The 17,378-nt window shown below is 42.8% G+C and overlaps 1 protein-coding gene across 1 annotated transcript in view; it reads left to right on the top strand.

The window, feature by feature from the left end:
- The window catches only part of LOC137336144 (transcription factor E2F3-like), a 45,445-nt gene that overhangs the window by 23,246 nt on the left and 4,821 nt on the right, over positions 1–17,378 (top strand). The window contains exons 3-6 of the mRNA XM_068001628.1: positions 7,001–7,220; positions 10,933–11,091; positions 11,903–12,017; positions 12,320–12,458. Of these exons, the coding sequence (XP_067857729.1) occupies positions 7,001–7,220; positions 10,933–11,091; positions 11,903–12,017; positions 12,320–12,458 (633 nt within the window). The remainder of the gene's footprint in view (positions 1–7,000; positions 7,221–10,932; positions 11,092–11,902; positions 12,018–12,319; positions 12,459–17,378) is intronic.

The raw sequence follows: 17,378 nt of genomic DNA, 5'->3' as shown, positions 1-17,378 counted from the left end.
ATTCAAATGAGTTTTATTATAATTTGTCTGCCTCTTGAAAACTCAGTCACTTTTCAATGTCCACTATACTCTCGGTAATCCATATTCACTGAGTGTTAAGAAATATGAACATATGACTTAAAAGCAGGAGTAGGCCATTTGGTCCCTCGAGCTTGCTCTACCATTTGATAAGATCATGGCTGATCTGATTGTGACCTCAACCCTACTTTCCTGTCTACCGACAGTAACCTTTGACTCCCTTGTTAATCAGGAATCTGTCTAACTCGGCTTTAAAAATATCAATGACCCTGCCTCCACCGCTCTCTGGGGAAGGGAGTTCCACAGACTCATGATCCTCGGAGAAGAAATTTCTCCTCATCTCTGTCTTAAATGGGAGACCCCTCATTTTTAAACTGCGGCCCCTAGTTCTAGTCTCCCACAAGGGGAAACATCCTCTCAGCATCTACCCCTTCTAGTCCCCTCAGGATCTTATATGTTTCAATAAGATCACCTCTCATTCTTCTAAACTCCAGTGTATACAGGCCCAACTTGCACAACCTTTCCTCATAACCCCCTCATCCCAGTCGAGTGAACCTTCTCTGAACCGCCTCTAAAGCAATTAATCTCCTTTCTTAAATAAGGAGACCAAAACTGCACACAGTATTCTAGATGTGGTCTCACCAATTTCCTGTACAACTGTAGCAAAACATCTCTACTTTTATATTCCATTCCCCTTGCAATAAATGACCACATTCCATTTGCCTTCCTAATCACTTGCTGTACCTGTATACTAACTTTGATTCATGTACTAGGACACCCAGATCCCTCTGTACCTCAGAGTTCTGCAATCTCTCCATTTAAATAATATACTGCTTGTCTATTCGTCCTGCCAAAGTGGACAAGTTTGCTTTTTCCCACATTATACTCCATCTGCCAAATTTTTGCCCACTCACTTAACCTATCTATATCCCTTTGCAGACTCCTTATGTCCTCTTCGCAACTTACTTTCCTACCTACCCTTGTGTCAGCAGCAAATTTAGCAACCATACATTCGGTCCCTTCATCCACGTCATTGATATAGATTGTAAATAGTTGAGGCCCAAGCACTGATCCCTGTGGCACTCCACTCGTTACATCTTGCCAACCTGAAAATGACCCATTTATGCCTACTCTGTTTCCTGTTATCTAACCAATCCTTTATCCATGCTGATATGTTACCCCTGACACCAGGAACTCTTATTTCGTGTAGTAGCCTTTGATGTGACACCTTCTCAAAAGCCTTCTGGAAATCCAAGTACACCACATCCACTGGATCCCCTTTATCCATGTTGCTTGTTACTTCCTTAAATAACTCTAATAAATTAGTCAAACAAGATTTCCCTTTCACAAAGCTGTGTTGACTCTGCCTGATTGCATTGAGATTTTCTAAGTGCCCTGCTATAACCTCCTTAATAATAGATTCTAGCATTATCCCTATGACAGATGTTAAGCTAACTGGCCTGTAGTTTCCTGCTTTCTGTCTCCCTCCTTTCTTGAATAGAGGAGTTACATTTGCTATTTTCCAATCTGATGGGACCCTTCCAGAATCTAGGGAATTTTGGAAAATTAATACCAATACATCTACTATCTCTGCAGCCACTTCTTTTAAGACCCTAGGATGAAGTCTGTCAGGACTTGGGGACTTGTCAGCTTTTAGTTCTAATTTTTTTCAGAACCCTTTCCCTGATGATTGTAAATGTTTTAAGTTCCTCCTTTCCTTTCACCTCTTGATTCACAATTATTTCTGCCATGTTATTTGTATCCTCTACAGTGAGGACGGACACAAAATATCTGTTCAGTTCATCAGCCGTTTCCTTATTGTCCATTATTAATTCCCAGACTCTCTAGAGGACCAACACTCACTTTACTTACTCTTTTCCTTTTTAAATACCTGTAGAAACTTTTATTATCTTTTTATATTTTTAGCTAGCTTTCTCTCGTACTCTAATTTCTCCCTCATCATTATTCTTTTAGTCATTCTTTGCTGTTTTTTATATTCTGACCAATCTTCTGACCTGTCACTAATCTTCGTGGAATTGTATGCTTTTTCTTTCAATTTGATATTATCTTTAATTTCCTTAGTTAACCATGGATGGTACGTCCTTCCCTAGAGTCTTTCTTTCTCACTGGAATGTATCTTTGCTGAGTGTTATGAAATATCTCATTAAATGTCTGCCACTGCATCTCTATTGACCTATCCCTTAACCTGATTTCCCAGTTCACTTTAGTCAGCTCTGTCTTCCTGCCCTCATAATTGCGCTTATTTCAGTTTAAAACACTAGTCTTAGACTTACTCTTCTCTCCCTCAAATTGAATGTGAAATTCAATCAGATTGTGATCATTGCTACCTAGAGGCTTCCTTACAATGAAATCATTAATCCTGCCTCATTACACATTACCAGATTTAGAATAGTCTGCTCTCTGGTTGGCTCTAGAATGTGCTGCTCTAAGAAACTGTCCCGAAAGCACTCGATGAACTCATCTTCCAGGCTACCTTTTCCAATCAGATTCTTCCAATCTATATGTAGATTAAAATCACCCAGGATTATCGCTGTTCCATTCTCACAAGCCCCCATTATTTCTTCCTCTATACTCTGTCCGACAGTGTGGTTACTGTTAGGGGGCCTATAAACTACTCCCACAAGTGACTTCTTGCCTTTTACTATTTCTTATCTCTACCCAAATTGATTCTACATCTTGGTCTTTAGAACTAAGGTCATTTCTCTCAATTAAGGATGACATGAGTATAATTAACAGAGCTACCCCTCCATCTTTTTCCTAGCTTCCTGTCCTTCTGAAATGTCAAGTACCCTTGAATATTCAGGTTCCAGCCTTTGTCATCTTGCAACCATGTCTCTGTAATGGCTATCAGATCATACATAATTATTTCTATTTGAGCTGTTAATTCATCCATTTTGTTACGAATGCTATGTGCATTCAGATACAAAGCCTTTAGTGCTGTCTTTTTACTATTTTTGCAACCTCTAGCCTTATCTGCTGGCGCACTCTTAAGTTTGCATGCTGTCCCTTCCTGCCACTCTGATTATCATTTCCCTTATTGTTACCTTGCTCGCTTGGCTTGTTTTCTTTCTTTAATTTATCACATCTTCCCTTACTTGATCCCTCGCCCCCACTATTTACTTTAAAGCCTTCTCTGCCGCCTTAGTTATTCGATTCGTCAGAACATTGGCCCCAGCACGGTTCAGATGAAGGCCGTCCCAGTGGTACAGCTCCCACTTTCCCCAGTACTGGTGCCAGTGCCCCATGAATCGAAACCCATTTCTCCCACACCAATCTTTGAGCCATGAATTTAATTCTCTAATCTTATTTACCCTATGTCAATTTGCTCGTGGCTCAGGTAATAATCCAGAGATTATCATCTTTGAGGTTCTACTTTTTAATTTATCCCCAAGCTGCTTATACTCCCTAAGCATCACCTCTTCCCTCGTCCTACCTGTGTCGTTGGTACCTACGCGGACCACAACATCTGGGTCCTCCCCGTCCCATTGTAAGTTCCTGTCCCGCCCAGAGCAGATGTCCCGAACCCTGGCACTGGGCAGGCAACACAGCCTTCTGGACTCTCGCTCTCTGCTGCAGAGAACTGTGTCTATCCCCCTGACTATACTCTTCCCCTATTACCACGACATTCCTACTAAATCCCTCCGCTTGAATGCCTTCCTGTACCACGGTGCCACGGTCAGTTTGCTCATCCACCCTGCAGCCCCTGCTTTCGTCCATACAGGCTGCAAGCACCTCAAACCAGTTGGACAATTGCAAAGGCTGAGGCTCCTTCACTTCTACCTTCTCAATCCCCTTACCTGCCTCGCTCGCAGTCACACCCTCCTGTCCCTGACCACTGACCAATTCAGACGACCTTATCCTAAGGGGTGTGACCGTCTCCTGGAACCGAATGTCCAGGTATTTTTCCCCTTCCCTGATGTGTTGCAGCTTGACCTCCAGCTCAATGACTCTGAGCCGAAGCTCCTCACGCCGCAGAAGCTTACTGCAATCGCGTTTGCCCTGGATCTTGCTGGCGTCCAGGAGCTCCCACGTTCTGCAGTCGCTACACATCACCTGCCCTGCCATCTTTTTTATGTGTTAATTAATTTAATATTCTTAATTAAATTTATAATTTATAAACCCTACTACTCCCAATAAGCTTTACAACTGCTAGTAAACCTTCTACTAATAAAACATCCAATTTCTAAGTTACACTTGTTTTGAAAGTTAAACGAGTCAGTTACTCACCAACCAATCACTTGCTTGTTTCCCCGGGATGTTGAATTTGGATTTTTCTCAGAACATGGTGGGTGGGTTCTGACCGGCAGCGACTGACTTCCTGCTTTCTCTATGCTGTTTATATCCCTGCTCTGGTCTTGCCATTCAACCATTGCCTTGCCATACATGCTAGATGAAATGAGCTGTCAAGGTTGCTAGTATACATCAAGTTAATGTCTTCGTCTAACTGTTCAGATTATTCATTGGAAATGTACCAGTACAGTAGGGGTGCTTTGCTAAAGTTGAGGTTAAGACACATTGTTAAGTACTTCCTGAGAAGTAAGTAGCAGCCATTTTCTTTGGAAGAGCCTTCAGCAACAACCACTTGCATTTGTATGGTGCCTTTAACGCAGTCAAACATCCCAAGGCACTTCACGAGGGATTATCAACCAAATTTGACGCCGAGCTACTTAAGGAGATATTAGGGCAGGTTGGTCAAAGAAGTAGATTTTAAGTCGTGTCTTAAAGGAATAGAGAGGGGTTTAGGGAGAGAATGCCAGAGCTCGGGGCCTAGGCAGTTGAAGGCACAGTCGCTAATGTTGGAGCAAAGAATATCAGGGATGTGCGAGAAGCCAGAATTGGAGGAGCACCAAGATCTTGGAGGGTTGACTGGTTGTAAGAGGTTGAGGTAGGGAGGGGCGAGGTCATGGGGGGGGATTTAAAAACAAGGATGAGAATTTTAAAATTAGGGCGTTCCCGGACCGGGAGCCAATGTAGGTCAGCGAGCACGGGCGACTTTTACTTCCTGAAGGAAGGTACAGATCAGCCATGGGCTAATCAAATCACAGACTCGAGGGGCTGAATGGCCTACTCCTGTACCTACGTTCCTAATATGATTAAAGGATTAACCACCCCTCAAGACTGTGAAGCAGTTGATCCATAGAGTAGGTTCATGGCTGTTCAGGTCAAATATTTAAAATTTGAAATTTTAGGGAACTTGTGACCTCTCTAGATTAGATAAGAAAAGATTGTGCACTAATTAATGTTCTGGAGTCATTCAGGCAGATTTCAACCAGGTTTAAGCTCTATCTTAGAATGTCAGGAGGCTAGGTAATGATCCCCAGATACTGGTCAATGTTGTGATTTTTGCCAGGGATGTCAGATGGTGGATGGATGGATTTCCCATACCTCCTCATTGGCTTTTCATTTTGTTCGGACAGTCATAGCATGAGGTCAGTACTAAAAGACTGGTATTGGAAGGTAACCAAACTGGTGCACTTCATTTTGATTTGTTTTTAGGGAACATTTTTGACCAAGAGGGGTGGTTAATCCTTTCATCATATTAGGAACGTAGGTACAGGAGTAGGCCATTCAGCCCCTCAAGTCTGTGATTTGATTAGCCCATGGCTGATCTGTACCTTCCTTCTGAAAGTAAAAGATGCTTCTGCTGTCATGATACTCCCAGATGCCAAGAAGGCCTTTTGGCTGAGCGGAATGGAAATATTTGTTCAGGACACGTCTATGATTTTGGTTTTGGCCCGATGTTTGATAAATTGAATCCGGTCAATCATGAGCCCCCTGCAGCAGTAGTCATGACCTCTCCATCTGAACTGTCCAGAGGGAATTTGAGGAGTGCCTGCTCTCTCTCCATCCCCTCTTCCCCACTTCATTTTAGCTATGAGATTCTTTAGTTAAGAGATTTTTTTGTGCTTGGGAAAGATGGTTTTGTTGGTGTTAAAAAAAAAAAAAAAAAAACATTTTGTTCTCAAAAGACCTGCTGAGTAGCATGTTTTTTTTTTTCTGGCTCTGTGAAGCACCATGCCTGCATTGGTGGTCTGCTTTGGACCAAGACTGTGCTAACATGTATCCTTGGCTCAACACTTGACTAACTTTCTCAATGCAATACCTGTACAACCATATTGTCATGAGTTTGGCTTATTGCACAATCGAGTTTCCAGTGGTCTCAAGCCAACCACATACAAAACTGCCAATTAGGTATGTTCAAGTTGATGAAGGTGACTGGTATTGGAAATTGAATTGTCTCAAATATACTGGGTTAGGGTTAAGTTGCAATGTTGTCAGAAAGCTCAACTTTACTTCCAAACTCTTAGTGCTGACTTGTTGCCAAAAGTAGAAAAGTTTCTGTTACTTGATGCTGACATCCTCCCACTTTGACAGAAAAATGTCTGCTTGTGAAGGCTCAAATGCCAAATATTGGGCAATCAAGTGTAAACTATACAGAGATGGGTAATTTTGTGGCAGGTTGGTGGTGTATTTTCTGCCTGTGGAGTAGTGACCCAGAAAATATATCAAATGGAAGATTCAGCAATGTTTACCTCACATCTTGTACGATTTGTCCCTTAGAGTAGAACCCTCATAAGGGAACCACCTTTCATCGAGACCCCCCCCCCCCCCTCAATTGCCAGAATATACCTTAAGGCATACAAGCACTTGAGTTTTGGGTGAGAGCATTTGCTAACTGAACACTTGCTCAGCTTCCGTTTGGAAACCTTTGCTTCCAGTCGAGGGAACCTGTGTCGTAATGCTTTTAAGGTAGGTCAGTTAATGTGCAATTTAGGAGATGCAGATTGGCTATGTAATGGGAAGCTGCTCCAGCTCCATTTTATTGCTGCTGAGTTAATTACCGTTGGAGGCCAGTTAGATCTGCACTTTTATTGAAAAGGTCCGTGAGCTGCGATTGTGTTTGAATTTCAAAGTGATGCACGTCAGTGAATATTCTGTACTTCTTCCTCCGACAATGCAGCTCCCAGATCTCCATCAGAGAAGACGCGCTACAACACCTCACTAGTTCCCCTAACGAAGAACGTTGTTCAGCTCTTGGGCCAGTCTCCAGATGGGGTGTTGGACTTGAACCGAGCTGCAGAGGTCTTAAAGGTGCCAAAGCGAAGAATCTATGACATCACAAATGTGTTGGAGGGTATTCATCTCATTGAGAAGAAATCCAAAAATAATGTTCAGTGGATGTAAGTTGCTTTTATTTTTATTCCCCTCCACATTTTTCCATTCAATTTGGATGTCTGCTGTAACTTGGGTGAAATACCGTGTTAATTTAATGTAATATGAATGCTTCAGGGACCGGTAACACTTGGGCTATGACGATCTACCTTGTAATTTTTTTTTTCGATTTCAATGTCGACAAATTCTCTGTTCAAAATATTCATTCAGTATATAAAATTGATGTTTATTAATAATATCCTTTTGCTCCTTGTTCAAATGTGATGGTTTAGGGCCACCAAAACTTGTAGTATTGTGCTTTAAAGGGTCCATTTGTATCTATTTGTTACCATGTTGCAGGAGAAATTTATTTTCCTTCAACCAAAGGACAATCCCATTTTCTGTGGGATGCCAAGATGCCCAAAGCATACCCAGTCTGAAGCTTGCACCTTTGTCTCCTTGATTGGTCTCGTTGGTACCTTGCCATTTGTGAGCAGGCACCTGTCATTCTGACAAAAGTCTCCACATCCTTTCACCCAAGAGGAGCCAATTGGAATATGAAAAATGCTAGTTTTACTAACCACCTTGTTGCTTCTTCCCTCGGCAGCTAACCTCAGTGCTCATCTTCGTTTGTTCAGCTTCTACGTACAAATGGGTATTAATGTCATCCCACACTAAAAGTTGAGGGCATGGGTTTTCTGCTAGCGTGCCCCCTTCTCCCCCAACCCAGCCCAATGCAAGCAACATCACGGGCGATTGACATATAATTCCTTCCTTCCTTCCCCCCCCCCCCCCCCCCCCCCCAAACCCCGTATACACTAATTAAAATATGGAGTCGGAGTCAGATGGGGCTCTTACAGCAGTAGTCCACTTTAGTCCACATTCTTACAGAACGAGTGTGCAAACTACAACCTGTGCGTTATTTCTGGCCCTCAAGCCACGGCAGTTCAGTTCTATTTGTGCTTGTCTCTTGCTCATTGCTTTGTCCTGTTGGAACTTTGTGGACCCAGGAAGGGCTGTCATTAGCGCTATTGGTGAATAAATCCTAAAGCACCTAGAAATGATGGTATTAGCAGCTTGTGATATTTGCAAATTAATGGGTACATGGATTTAAACTTTAAATGTGGGCTGTGAGGCTCCATGTAACACCCCTAAGTGATCCACTAAGATTAAAAAGTTACATGAACGAAAAAAAGCTTGCTTTTCCATAGCGCCTTTCACAACCTCTGGATGTTCCAAAGCACTTTACAACCAATTAGTTACTTTTGAAGTGTAGTTACTGTTGTAATGTAGGAAACGCCGCAGCCAATTTGTGCAAAGCAAGATCCTACAAATGTCAATGTGATAATGACCAGAATTTTTTTTAAAGTGATGTTTAAGGGATAATCATTGGCCAGGACACCAGGGATAACTCCCCTGCTCTTCAAATAGTGCCATGGCAACCTTTACGTCCATCTGAGGGAGCAGATGGGGCCTCAGTTTAATGTCTCACCTGAAAGCCGGCGCCTCTGACAGTGCAGTACTCCCTCAGTAATGCACTAGGAGCGTCAGCCTAGATTTTGTGCTCAAATTTCTGGAGTGGGACTTGAACTCACTACCTTCTGGCTCAGAGACTAGAGTGATATCACTGAGCCAAAGCTGACACCTGCCTCTGTTATAGCTAGTGCAAAACCAAGATTTTGGTTGAGGAACCTCCTCTCACCTCCAGATAAATTAGTTTAAGAACTTCAGTGCAATTTCTGCCCATTGATACCTTGTCCCAACATTGTCATTCTTTGTGAAGGCTGTGGCAACTACAGCCAAACCTACAAGCAATCACCTTGTCAGGACACTTCTGTGGAACTTGGATCCCAGTATGAGTAGAGTATTGGTTGTCACCAGGCTGCTTCGAACTGACATGGCTGAATCATCTGAGGTTGTTTTGTGATGGCCAAGCTGACTATTCTCATCTCTTCAAAGGAGGGAGGAAATGGGGAGGGCTCCGACTCCAGGAAAGTGCTCAGTGCTTAATGGGATACTGTGGGAAGGAAGCCAAATCACAACTATTTTATGTTAAAAACATAAAAACAGAAAATGCTGGAGAACCTCAGCAAGTGAGACCGCATTTGCGGAGAAAGAAACAGTCAAAGACCTCGCGTCAGAACTATTTTATGCTGAGTATCATCCCCTTGATGGTTAACAGACGCAGATGTTGCTGGACTTGTAAACGTATCTGTCAAACCGGCTTTGCAGGAAAAGTTTACATTGGTACCACATTCAGACAGGTAGTACAAGATCAAGCAGGCACCAGAAGGGTTGGGTTTACACAGCAGTCGTTGTCGATCATTCTTGCAAATGAATTAAAAATGTGAAGTTGTGTGATGCAGTTAGGGCACGATAGTGTAGTGGTTATATTACTAGACTGGTAATCCAGATGCCTGGATTAATAATCTAGAGAACACTAGTTCAAATCCCATCATGGCAGTTTGAGAATTTGCCTTGTTTCTTTTTTTTAAAAAAAAGAATAATCTGGAAAAGAGTGTAAACCGGCCATCCTTACCTAGTCTGGGTTATATGTGACTCCAGTCCCATACTCTTAACTGTCCTCTGAAGTTGCGCAGCGAGCCACTCTGTCTTAGCAGGGCAATAAATACTGCCTTGCTGGCGATGTCCACGGGCCTAGAATGAATTAATAGTCCAGGTACATATGGTTGCTTACCAAAAGGGCTGAATTTGCACAAGCAATTCACCAGATTAACTTGACAGTCATTGGAGTTTTATCTGTAATTCTTTGGCCAGCTGGGAGTCTTGGCATGCACTAAAACCTACCACCATGCCTGAGTCCCCAAACTAGGCTGCCGTAGAATCCCCATAAGAGTCTCTCTTTAGCTGATGCCGAAAGGACATGGTCTCCAGGTAGAGATACACCCCATTAATCTAATCGCAACCCAGAGAATTGAGGCAAAAGTTGATCAGAGTTGAAGATTAGGGAATCCCAGTGTCTTAAGACTTGTGACACTGCTGGTGTTTAATTGGATAAAGTCATTATGAGCAAGGAATAATGTGTGTGTCAGTGTGTCCATTCACGTTGTGGCATGTAAGTGGATTTGAGCTCTTGAGCAGTTCAGTTGGTCCTGAGACACTGCAGTAACCAAATGCAGAGTGATGCCCACGATGATCGAACTTTTAGAATTCGGTCCCTTCCGCATGAGAACTACGACCCCGGCCCCTGTGTCGTGGAGCAGCATCGGTCCCGATCTGTGACCCCTCTGCCACAACAAGTAAAAATGGCACTGGTGCGAACTGAACTCCTTTTTGAGGCAATCAATGTCAATTGTAATAAATGGAGTTTATCCAGAGATTCTCCCTTTGGGGCAATGGGTAAGCGTCTGTCAAAGAATGATCAAGACTGCCTTGATGTAAGTAGTACCTTTTTTTATTTGTGCTAGAGTCCGAAGAAAGAATTGGAAGAGGGAAGGGGAGTCCCACCTGATGATTTATTGTGGCTTGCTTCCAAATTGACATCTACCCTTTGAGGTGGCTTTGTTCTGAAAGTTCAATATTGCAGCTTCCAGTGTTAGAAGGGTTGCAGGACAAATCTCGTGTCCCTTTTTCTTGGGATAAATGAAATGTGATCTTTCAAGAGCTGATGTTTTCAGTGTATCTTTCATATCAACTTTCAACGCTGGAAGTTGGAGAGTAGTTGTCGCTTCATTGCGGAGTTGCTGAGTGTTTTGCCATGGTGGCGCTCTCATCCCGCAGGGGCTGCAGCCTGATGGACGACGATGGTATGCTGAAACAATGCCAAGGTCTGAACCGGGAGGTGGCCGAGCTCAGCCTGAAAGAGAAGAGGCTGGATGACTTGATCCAGAGCTGCACCTTGGACCTCAAAAAGCTAACCGAGGACTCGGAAAACCAAAGATATCCTTTCTGGTTTAGAGTTCGAAATTATCAAAGGGTTTTGAAGGAGGAGATAGGGAGAAACAGTTTCCACTGGCAGGAGGGTCAGTAAACAGAGGGCACAGATTTAAGATAATTGTCAAAAGAACAAGAGGGGAGATGAGATTTTTATATGCAGCCAGTTGTTATGATCTGGAATGCTCTGCCTGAAAGGGTGGTGGGAGAACCGTCACCACACGGACTGCAGCGGTTCAAGAAGGCGGCTCACCACCACCTTCTCGAGGGCAATTAGGGATGGGCAATAAATGCCGGCCTCGCCAGCGACGCCCACATCCCGTGAACGAATAAAGAGAAAGATTCAATAGTAACTTTCAAAAGGGAATTGGATAAATACTTGAAAAGGAAAAATGTGCAGGGCAATGGGGAGAGAGAGCAGGGGAGTGGGACTAATTGGAGAGCTCTTTGAGAGAGCTGGCCCGATGGACCGAATGACGGCCTCCTGTGCTGTATGATTTGTGAGGACAAGTCACATGGCTGTAATAAACTTGTAAGATAACTTCGAAAGCCCTGTTTCTGAAAGCTTTGAGCTGATTAAGTGAGAGCTCATCACTGGTTAATTGATGGGGAAGTCCAAGCTTAAAACAACTTGTATTAAATCTGCAGAACCTTCCTCCAACATCTAGCTCCTGCGGTTAAATAATTTATGTTTTTTCTTTTTTTATAATCACTTGGCAGGAAGCCATTTCAAAGTGTTATTTGTTCAACATGATCGAGAATCTGGTGAGCTCAATCGTTGTTTGCTGCCTAGTTTATTCTCCTTAACATCCAACACATTAAATTATGTGACTTATCAGGACATCCGAAAGATCCAGAGTTTCAAGGGCCAGGTAGTGATAGCTGTGAAAGCTCCTCCTGAAACCAGGCTGGAAGTACCTGATCCCTATGATGTAAGTCGGGGCTCGTTGGAGAGAGCCATGTAAAATTTAATCAGCTGTCATGTTTAACATTGCCTGATCACACTCTTATGCCTATCTAATTGTCCTCACTTGTGCTGATCAGAGTGGAACTGATCCTGATACACTTCAGACAGGCTTTCACTGAAACAACTTTTGAAGAGGGGAATTGTGGCTCTGCAAAGTCTCATTTTTTTTTTTAAAAACCCATTTACGTATTTAAGTAAAGTTGACTGTGTTCTCCATTCATGTCCTCGAAGCAATAATTTTATCTCCTGTTTTCAATTTCCTTTTAGAATTTCCAGATACACTTATCAAGTTCAAGAGGGCCTATTGAGGTTTACCTGTGTCCAGATGACACTGGAGCGTCCAGTAGTCCGTTGAAGTCTGCCAGTCAGGAACATTGTAGAAGTATTTCCCAGTCACGTGTCCGAGGTAAGCCCTGGGCAAAGACTATTTTTGATGACAATCAAACTGCCACCTGTTTAAACCACTGATATGAAAGCAGAGAGTACAAAAGCAAGGAAGTTATGCTAAACCTTTATAAATCACCGGTTAGGCCCCAGCTGGAGTATTGTGTTCAATTCTGGACACCACACTGTAGGAAGGATGTCAAGGCCTTAGAGAGGGTGCAGAAGAGATTTACTAGAATGGTACCAGGGATGAGGGACTTCAGTTACGTGGAGACTGGAGAAGCTGGGGTTGTTCTCCTTGGAACAGAGAAGGTTAAGGGGAGATTTGATAGAGGTGTTCAAAATCATGAACGGTTTTGATAGAGTAAAATAGGAGAAAATGTTTCCAGTGGCAGAAGGGTTGGTAACCAGAGAACACAGATTTAAGGTGATTGGCAAAAGAGCCAGAGGTGACGTGAGGAAACATTTTTTACGCAGCAAATTGTAATGATCTGGAATGCCCTGCCTGAAAGGGTGGTGGAAGCAGATTCAATAATAACTTTCAAAAGGGAGTTGGATAAATACTTGAAGCGAAAAAATCTAGAGAGCTATGGGGAAAGAGCAGGGGAATGGGGCTAAATGGATAGTTCTTTCAAAGAGCCAGCACAGGCATGATGGACCGAATGGCGGCCTCCTGTGCAATATCTACTATGAGCTGCGGTCCTTTCCTGTCAGATTTGCACTCACCTCTGAGTCAGATCGTCGTGGGTTCAATCCCCACTCGAGACTTGAGTGGATAATCTAGGCTGACACTAGGGAGTGCTGCTCTGTTGGAGGTGCCGTCTTTTGGATGCGATGTTAAACAGAGGCCCTGTCTGCCCTCTGAGTGGATATAAAAGATCCTATGGCCCTATTTGTGATGTCCTGGACAATATTTATCCCTCAACCAACATCACTGAAGCAGATTATCTGATCATTATCACATTGCTGTTTGTGGGACCTTGCTGTGTGCAAATTGTAATGCGTGTGTAGTAATTTAAAAAATAAGCCTGCTTGTATCTAGATCACTCATGCGCTTGAGCATTTCATGGATCAAATGTTCTGCAAAAGTTGTCCACCTCCACGAGCCTCAATTCATGGAATCACCCTTGTTGCCGTTTGGACCCATTAAAATGTGTCAGTGGTCGTTTGAAATTTGAATAAGCAACATTGCACCTAACATTCCAAATAAGATCTCGCCAGAAAGTAATTCTGGGTTAAGAGTAACCAGTTTTGATGTATCTTTCTACCTCATCATTGTTCGCAGTGCTCTCGCATTGGGTACTTTTAGTGAATGGTTAATAATTGTATCCAAGTTCTTTATTATGATGCAACTTTTAAAAATTTCTAATCAATCACAAACTGCAGTAAGAAGCAGTTAATAATTGAAACTTAAGTTGATAACCAGATGAATGTTAAAATATCAACATACTGAAAAGGAAACCGAGCTCTGGGGTTCATTTCTAGAGGGATGGAATTGAAAAGCAGAGAAGTTATGTTAAACTTGTACAGAACCTTGGTTAGACCACACTTGGAGCAATGTGAACAGTTCTGGTCTCCATATTATAAAAAGGATATAGAGGCACTGGTGAAGGTGCAAAAAAATTTTTTACAAGGATTGTACCAGAATGCTGAGATTATAACTATCAGGAAAGATTGAACAGGCTGGGGCTCTTTTCACTAGAAAAGAGAAGGCTGAGGGGTGACTTGATTGAAAGGATTTGATAGGGTAAATGTAGAGAAGGTGTTTCCACTTGTGGGGAGACCAAAACTAGGGGCCATAAAAATAAGATAGTCACTAATAAATCCAATCGGGAATTCAGGAGAAACTTTTATCCAAAGAGTGGTAAGAATGTGGAACTCGCTGCCACATGGAGTAGTTGAGGCAAATAGCATAGATGCATTTAAGGGGAAGCTAGGTAAGTACATGAAGGAGAAAGGATAGAAGGACGTGCTGATAGGATTAGATGAAGTAGAGAGGGAGGAGGCTCATGTGGAGCATAAACACCGGCACAGACCAGTTGGGCCGAATGGCCTGTTCCTGTGCTGTACATTCTAGGTAATAATAGATTTTGATAATTAGTATTCTACTTAACCCTGATTATATCCCTGCAACTCCTTTCTAATTAACACAAGAGAAACCAGAAAGAAGCAATGGATGAAAGAAAAGCGAAGGCAGGTGACTAGCTCTGTCCTAGGACAGAACCAGCAGCCCCATCATCACTCCTTTCCAATCCAGGAAAGAAGTCTGCTTCTGAACAACTACACAGGATGAAGATTTCCTTATAGCCGTGTAACACAGTTCAACCTTCCTATGTTGCACAAGGCAAGCCTGTCCAGATTCATGTTCTCGAGGATTGCATTTACCCAGTGGGGATGTGTAAGTGGTGCTGTACCAAGACAAATGTACCTCTTAACCACCAACCATGCCAATGGAATATTGCTCACCACCTGCCTGGGATTCTGAGTGATCCAGGAATATGCAATACTCAAAATGCCTGGTTAATTTTCTGTCTGTAATTTCCCAGACCAATTCCTAATTCTGAGTACTAAAAGAGGTAGCCATGGAAATAGTCGATGCATTAGTTGTCATCTTCCAAAATTCTATAGATTATGGAACAGTTCCTGCAGATTGGAGGGTGGCAAATGTAACCCCACTATTTAAAAAAGGAGGGAGAGAGAAAATGGGGAACTACAGACCGGTTAGCCTAACATCAGTAGTAGGGGAAATGCTAGAGTCTTTTATAAAGGATGTGATAACAGGACACTTAGAAAATATCAACAGGATTAGACAAAGTCAACATGGATTTATGAAAGGGGATTCATGTTTGACAAACCTACTGGAGTTTTTTGAGGATAGAATAGATCAGGGAGAACCAATGGATGTGGTTTATTTGGATTTTCAGAAGGCCTTTGACAAAGTCCCACATAAGAGGTTAGTGTGCAAAATTGAAGCACATGGGATTGGTGGTAATGTACTGGCATGGATTGAAAACTGGTTGACACAGGAAACAGTAGGAATAAATGGGTCTTTTTCGGGGTGGCAGGCGGCGACTAGTGGGGTACCGCAGGGATCGGTGCTTGGGCCCCAGCTATTCACAATATATATCAATGATTTGGATGAGGGAACCAAATGTAATATTTCCAAGTTTGCTGATGACACAAAACTAGGTGGGATTGTGAGTTGTGAGGAGGATGCAAAGAGGCTTCATGGCGATTTAGACAAGTTGAGTGAGTGGGCAAATACATGGCAGATGCAGTATAATGTGGATAAATGTGAAGTTATCCACTTTGGAAGGAAAAACAGAAAGGCAGAGTGTTATTTAAAAAGTGATAGATTGGGAAATGTTGATGTACAAAGGGACTTGGGTGTCCTTGTACACCAGTCACTGAAAGTAAACATGCAGGTGCAGCAAGCAGTTAGGAAGGCAAATGGTATGTTGGCCTTCATTGCAAGAGGATTTGAGTACAGGAGCAAGGATATCTTACTGGAGTTATATAGGGCCTTGGTGAGACCACACCTGGAGTATTGTGTGCAGTTTTGGTCCCTTACCTAAGAGAGGATATACTTGCCATAGGGATTGCAGTGAAGGTTCACCAGACTGATCCCTGAGGATGAGGGGGGAGCTGAGGAGAATTTTTTTTCACCCAGAGGGTGGTGGGGGTCTGGAACTCAGTGCCTGAAAGGGTGGTAGAGGCAGAAAACCTCATCACATTTAAAAAGTACCTGGATATGCACTTGAAGTGCCGTGACCTACAAGGCTACAGACCAAGTGCTGGAAAGTGGGATTAGGCTCGATGGCTCATTTTTGGCTGGTGCGGACAGAATGGGCTGAATGGCCTCCTATGCCATAAATTTTCTGATTCTATGATATATAATGTATGCCCGCCCACCACACATTACTGCCGCAACAGCTTCCTATAAGGATGCCACCGAGCCACTATAATCTTAACAGGCCTACTGAAATCTTGAGCAGTTTGTCACTTTCCAATACGTTATTCTCTCAAACTGCCAAACCCCTAAAAACAAAATTCAAACTGCTCTGGTGCTGCAATATGAACTGCTGACGTTTCAGCTCTTCATGTTTTCGCTAGTGAATCTTTAGTTTTTTTTTTTGAACGGTAGCATTTGTGATTGTTTTTTAAATACTGCATTGTGAGAATTGTAACCCTAAGTACCCCATTCTTGACAATCGTTCTTATTAACTTGGGTTCAGTGCTTGTGGAAATTCTCCAATGCAAAGCTGCTGTGATGTTTTTAAACCAGTAGAGGGAGCTGCAGCAGAAGTTACTGGCACCCTCTAGTGGCAGGAACAGTTTCTGCAGCAATGTATTCTCATCCTTATAAAATTATTTTTTATTTCATTTGCATATTAACATTTCACTACAGGGCTCAAGCACGTTAAATTTCCCCTACCTCCCAACTCGCGCACCAAAATTTTGAGATGAGTATAAATCAAACCGTAACGATTCTTTCAGTGCCTTGCCACACACAGGAGTTTACCAAGAGTAGTGCAAGAATTGGCAGCAGAACTCAGAGGATACAGGTCATCAGGCCAACTTGTAACAAAGTACCGTCATACTGAACTGTAAAGTACTGTGTACAGTTTTGGTCTCCTTATCTAAGGAAGGATATACTTGCCTTAGAGGCAGTGCAACGAAGATTCACTAGATTGATTCCTGGGATAAGAGGGTTGTCCTGTGAGATGTTGAGTAGAATGGGCCTATACTCCCTGGCGTTTAGAAGAATGAGCGGTGATCTCATTGAAACATACAAGATTCTGAGGGGGCTTGACAGGGTAGATGCTGAGAGGTTGTTTCCCCTGTCTGGTGAGTCTAGAACTAGAGGGCACAATCGCAGGATAAAGGATGGCCATTTAAGAATGAGATGAGGAAGAATTTCTTCACTGAGGGTTGTGAATCT

The sequence above is a fragment of the Heptranchias perlo genome, chromosome 2 (assembly GCF_035084215.1).
Source record: "Heptranchias perlo isolate sHepPer1 chromosome 2, sHepPer1.hap1, whole genome shotgun sequence".
Lineage (NCBI taxonomy): Eukaryota > Metazoa > Chordata > Chondrichthyes > Hexanchiformes > Hexanchidae > Heptranchias > Heptranchias perlo.
This window is presented reverse-complemented; position numbering and strand designations above follow the sequence as displayed.